Raw genomic sequence first — 6580 nt, forward strand, 5'->3', positions numbered from 1 at the left:
TTGTCTTTTGATTTGTACAACACAACTCGTTAAAACATACAGTGACACTTGTGCTGACAGAAACAGCTATTATTTGAAATCAGATCGTTGTATAATGCAATTCCAGTGATTTGATTGGCTTAGTGGCCGTGGTATATGAGCCATTATACCATACCCAAGAAGTAGAAACAATTAAATTGTCTTCTGGTAGTTCTTGCAAAATAAATTCAGCAAGATCTAGCAATATTTCTTAATAAAAGCAATTATTCCACTCACACTTGTTGGATTCGAAATGAATATAGCCAACTCAGTGCTACATTCCTTGTTGGCTATCTATCATTTCATATTCAATGTGCTTGTGGACTAATTGTTAATTATTAAAACGTGATCAGTAGATAATGCAATTCCAGGGATTTGATTGGCTTACTGGCCTTGGTATATCAGACATTATACCATGCTGGAGAAATAGCGACCATTAAATTGTTTTCTATTGTTCTTGCATTTAGCGAAATCAGCAAGATCTAGCAATATTTCTTGGTTGTTTTTAATAAGCCAATATTAGATGATTATAGCCAACTCGGCGCTATGTGTCTTGTTGGCTTTCTATCATCTCATATCCATTGCATGCTCATGGAATAATTGTTAAATGTATTCATGGTATGGGTATCCGGTCACCTCGCCACCAGGGAGTCTCGCCACCAACCAACTCGCCGCCACGAAACCACCTCGCCACCAACCAACTCAATTAAGAAGGCTTGAGTTTATTTTTTGGATTTTGGCCTAATTGGAGTTAATTAGCTTCCATTTTGTCCATAAATCTTGTGTTATTTGAGCAGAACACATTGCAAAAGTTCGTCGATTTTCTCAGAGTGAAGCTTTTCGAGTCCGAGCTTGAAAGTTGGCATGGTGAATGTTTAATAACTATATGTTAAGGCTGTAAAGTAAAATTATCAAAAACTGAGGTACCAGGAACACTTTTGTGCTGTTAAATATTACCTATATTTCGCCGCTATTTTTAGTGCTCTTCAACGTTTGTGTTAGGTTTGACTTCAACTGAAGTTATTTTAGCAGTGCTTCGTTTGTGCACCTTATTTTGAACCTTCAGTTGGCCGAAAAACTGCACTTTGACCGCATTTTCAAATTTTTGCCAATCTCTAAAAATTAAAACGTCGCTGGAAGTTTTAAATATGATTTTTGAAAACAGTTCACCTAAGGGTATTTTTGGACCGAATATGAGCGATTCGCCAAATTGGTCATTGACAGCGAATTCTCGATCCTTACAGGCAGCCGCTCTTAAGTGGTTCGTTGGTGGCGAGTTGGCTGGTGGCGAGGTGGCGAGTTGGTTGGTGGCGAGACTCCCTGGTGGCGAGGTGACCATAATTCATGGTATGTGTAGTGCCCCTCAAAAATATGGCCACCCACAAAACACCATGTCTGTTTTCATAGCTAAACACTATGCAGTAAAATGTTGAAAGTGTAACACATATACACTATATGATGGCAAAGTATATAATAATTTCAGGCCAGGAAGAATAAGAAGTACGTCTGAATCTCACAACAGCAAAAAAAAAAGAAAAGAAAAAAAAAAAAACTGGATGAAGTTTGAGACTCTTCACAATATCACCAAAATTGACCATTTCAAGCCCCCCCCCCACCCGTCCCTTCAAAAAAACCCCACACTACTCTCCATCATTTTCAACTGGAGCACCATCCCCTCCCTCTACCCAAGAAGTCACTTATAGGCAAATTTTACTGGCTGTAGACGATGGCTCCCTAAAACTAGCAGTTTCAATAGCACAAACTTGGCAACCATGAGGCACTTATGTCCAAAGGAAACCTCTTCCAATTCATGATTATTTAAAAATTTATGACAACCCATCAACACCTTTGCACCCCTGATGGGAACAAATTACCAAGAACAATATGATAATAAAAATAAATTTTATTTGTGAAAGCCTAGGTGATGGTGATATGTAAATCAGCTTAAAATTCTTTGAAGTCCACCCATGGCAATCAAACTAAATTAAACACCTGTTTTTTTAGTTCTAATAACCAAGAGAAAATTCAATAACAAAAATTTAACATGCTGTGAGAAATAATGGCAACGCTTTTTTGAGTTTAGTAAGTATTGGCAATCCAAAATGATTTCTGTAAGTCCAAAAATTGATGACAAAAATTTTTTTTAGGTGTATATGGGTACATACATGTACTAAGGTTATGGAAGACCCGCCAAAGGTACAGCTGGGTGAACACTAATCTGAATATTTAATCAGCTCTTGTTCCCAAGTTGTCTGAATCAGTCACTGTTGGCAAACAACAGCAGTAAACATATTATTGTACTGCACACCACACTGAAGAGCTATACTGACAGAGCAGTCCATAAAATCTATGGTTTGGCAATTTGCTTACCTTTTTTGACATGTTTGGGGTTCACCCATCTAGTATCACTAGCATTTGAATCACTGTCAAGACTGGAGTTGTTGCCATGAGATTTTTTGTTTTTGTGCTTTGTCTAGAGTAAAAACCTACCATTACAGACATTTTATTTGTTTTTTTGACAATACAAAGTGGAAAGCAGCAGATAAATCTTTAAGGCAACACTTTCTGAAGGAACTGAATAATTTCCACATCCAAAAACTCCAGTAAATCTGAGCCAAACCAATAGCAAGCTACTGATCAAACTGTACAAGGTTGTCGAGATAGCCCTTGTAAATTAAAGATCCTAAAACATTCTAAAGGGCGAAGTACAGCTTGCTAAAATTTCATCACTGGACACCCTTGATATCATAATTATAATGTCACATGTAGTTGTGACATGTAAACAGGGCCTTATACAACACCAGCCATCTTGAAAAAGATCTGTTTTCTTTTTATGTACCATTGTACAGAAGTTACCGTGGGTTATCTAAACTCCGTTAATGTTTGGAACAGTGGGAGTCTACTGTTAACCATTGTGAGTACATTAGAAGTTTTGTGACATATGTAAATTACAAAAATCCTGAGGAAAATGAAATTAGGAGATAAACTTTTCACATTTTCGTGAATTCATGAACATGCTGCAGACAGTTATGTCTGGTTGACGTAAATGTATCAGACGCTAATAAGAAACAAAATAACAATTTCAATTTTAATTTCCAATATAAAAGTGCTTCCCTGATGGGTAAGTTAATTTACCATTGAAGTTCAATTTTTTTTAAGTTCTTTTCACCTGAACTTGGTATATTTAAATTCTCTACTTCAGCCGTGTTTTTGTTGCTGGACAAGACAGTCTCTCCTAGTAGGTGATTTTCTTTCCAAATTCCTATCACCTGTCATCTGATGACACCGCAGAAAAATTGTAAGGAGAAATAGTGTTTTAATCACTTACAATTTATTACGAACACGCCATTGTCATTTTAAATGTCCTGTAATTATTACTGGCGAGAGGGCAGCTGTTTCATACAAAAATTTCTATCTCTTATATCTTTTCCTCATTTTACATTTTTTGGGAAAGTGAAATGATATCTCGCGACTGCGAAACGGTTAAAAAGCATCTAGTTGAAATGACACAAAATAATTCCTAATTACTTTAAAAAATAATAAATTATTTTTTTAAGCTATCGTCCCAAAACCTTTCCAATGGTTTTGCAAACTTACCCATTAGAACCAGCTTGGTACGTCTTAGATTAGACGGCGTTTAATCAATAAAAAGAGTCGTTTGGGGACGAAAATGAAATTGTGACGACTGAAATCGAGTCCCTCGAAGCTGCGTCCAAAATAAACCTCAAGACAAATGTCAACAAAGTTTCCGCGTTCACCGATCGTGAAGGTGTGGATCACTTGAGTTGTTTATTGCGTTTATTGCTGTCGAACGCAAGTAATAAACTTCATGACGTTTTGGCCAAATAAATTCTCGCGGTTCTAGCATCACGGCAAAACAACACATTAACTGCCTCTGGAACAAAAACAGCTTTTCTTCAATTCTTCTATATGTGGTGGTGATCTTTTTCGTCATGTCGTGCAGGAAAGAAGATCTTGATCACGAACGAGCTATCACACTACACAGGATTACAAATGATCGACGAAATTAGAGACTACAAGGAAAATCTAGAAAGAGTATGAACTCTCCTCTTTGATGATCCCGTTTTCCTGTTTTTCTTCATGTAATGCAGAGTCAGTTTTTGCCTTCTGTTTAGCCATCTCTCTTTCCGATTCTACAAAATCGTCAAAGAGACTAGGCCAAGCTTCGGAGTCGTCGTAGTTCTCGAAATCAGGCTCGATAGCCTCGGTGAAATTTAAAAACATGTACCATGTGTCTCGTGAAATCCCCCGTAGTTGTCTGTTTTCCAAATAAGCAAACCACCGATCTAGGACAGCTGGTACGTTCTTTGAGAAAACTAGTTTCCATAGAGGAAGCGCGATGTTCTTCGGCAAGGCACGCTGGCCTTCTTCGACGTCAAGTCCAAACTTGAACGTGAAGCGATACAAATCCTTGAATTTCTCGAGATCGTTCGTTACTTCTGCTTCCAATTCAGGGAATCTATTTTGCAGGCTTCTTATGGAGTCTACTTTGAGGGCTTTGAAGCCATCGACAAACTCTGTTCTTGTAAATCGACACATTTGTGAGGCATTGAACTTCCAGGCCAGAACAAGTACGATAAATTCTGTCGGGTCTACCCCCAAGTCTTGACAAAACTTCTCCATACCATCGGCAAGAATGGCATCTTCAGTATCGTCTTTATATTTAGCAAATAAAGCGTTGATCTTTGTAACATCAACCTCTTGCTTTGAATAAGACAACGTTCTCATAACATCGTGTGAACTGTTTTTCCCAGCCACGACGCCTTTGTCAGCCGCCTTAATCTTGTACGGTTCGTTCATTATGCTGTCGTGTGGTGGATACGAGTGATTAAACGGGCTGCTAGTAACAGTGTTTGTGGTTTGCTGCGAAGGCTTTCGATGAGCTGTATCACTAGTTGAGTCGGCCACACAAACTGAACAACACTTACCCATAACCTCAGTCCGCTATTTTGGTGTTGTGACGCTCGAAGATCGACTACTTATGGAAAATGTTTGCATGGACAAGCACTGATGATGATGTCGGTTTCTCGTCGTGAAAGCAAATGACAACTTTTTTCTTGCGCTAGACACCACGTGACCGGATGTTGCTCGTGCACACTAACTTCCGGTTTAGAGACACGCTATGAAATTGGTCTCATCCTGCCCAATTACAGGTAATGTGTTTAGTTTTACTAACCTGGGGTGAATATGAATGCAGTAAGCCAAATTGGGCTGAAAAAGCCGAGGAAATCAATTTAAACTGGAGGTCATTACACAAAAAAACATGTAAAAAATAATGATATCAAATTAAAAGATGATTTCGGTTTCAGAGCTATCTTTGTACCAGAAAGTCGTTGCGCTCGAACATTTGGCCAACGCACAGCAAGTTTCTCTTGCCGTTCCGGTCACGGCTGGGATATCACCGGCCTCACATGATGCCACGTACACTGTTTAATTTTATATATCCCGCACTAGAAAATAAGCCGATCGGCATGCCATATGGCACGAAACCAGGAACTTAACAAAACAACAACTGAACAAGAAAATGCACATACCTTAAATCCTCGAATAAACGCCCCGCTCAATTAACACCCCCACCCCTCGCCTCCACGCCTCCTCCACCCCTCCTCCTCCCTCTGTTTCTGTTTGTAAGAGTACTGAAGTGTGAAACTCGTCATTTTGTACAATCGTCATGATCAGTATTAAAAAAAAAAAGAGTTGTCTTGGCTATGCTACTTGTTTTACAGCACCAAACTTGTTTCTTTTATTCCAAGTCACATATTACAATTTCCAGGGCCATGTATTTGCATTATTAAAGTGTGCCGCTATTAGAACTCAGTATGAACAGTTTTCAAGTTAGTGCGCATGTTACCGTGTTTTGCTGTTTGCACGCAAATGTTTCAGTATAATGTTGCAAAAATAAATAACAATCTGGTCACGATTTGGCAAAAACGAAAGTGACTCTTGCCTTATATTATTTTCATTTTTCAGTTTACTGGCAAAATTTCCTTGTTGGCACAAATTAAAATTGATTCAGTTCATTGTGGAGGTAAAGTTCTGAAAGTTCGCCAACTGAGTGACACTTAGCTGGTGATTAAGTTAAACTGAAGTATTCAAAAGAATTCGAAACCTTTCTTCAGCGGATTTCCTTAATCACTGTATGAACGTAGCCTACTAAAGAGTGAGTCAATTGAGATCCAAGGCTTAATTTTGGTAAAAAGTAATTCAATCATTTCAGTGATGTAAGATTCCGCTGAATGATGAAAAAAAGATTTATATCATCCTCCAGTGGGATCTGCGGCAAAATTTTGACTGGAAGCTGGAATATGAGCAAAATTTAGGCTGGGAAATGGGATAGTTGTTCTCGGACAAACACCAGCGGGAAAATGTGCTTATCTGCTTATGTTTCGGAATTTCGTCGGTGGTTTGTAAAGTAAAACCAAACGTAAAGTAAAATTAAATTATTTAAAGTTGTGAATATGTACCCTTCTTTGTGAGCAAAATGCTGATTTATTGAAAAAAAAAAAAAAAAAAAAAAAACCAGCCTCGTCAGGCTTTTCTG

General features: G+C 38.2%; 1 protein-coding gene across 1 annotated transcript; it reads right to left on the reverse strand.

Moving 5' to 3' along the window:
* Positions 1-3080: 3080 nt before the first annotated feature.
* Positions 3081-5161, reverse strand: LOC146458414 (DCN1-like protein 3). The gene has a single exon (XM_085090760.1). It carries the CDS (start codon positions 4969-4971, stop codon positions 4066-4068), a length of 906 nt encoding a protein of 301 aa, XP_084946886.1. The 5' UTR covers positions 4972-5161; the 3' UTR covers positions 3081-4065.
* Between the last annotated feature and the right edge of the window lie 1419 nt (positions 5162-6580).

Source organism: Pavona decussata, unplaced genomic scaffold (assembly GCF_977016875.1).
Source record: "Pavona decussata unplaced genomic scaffold, jaPavDecu1.1 SCAFFOLD_233, whole genome shotgun sequence".
In the NCBI taxonomy this organism is placed as follows: domain Eukaryota; kingdom Metazoa; phylum Cnidaria; class Anthozoa; order Scleractinia; family Agariciidae; genus Pavona; species Pavona decussata.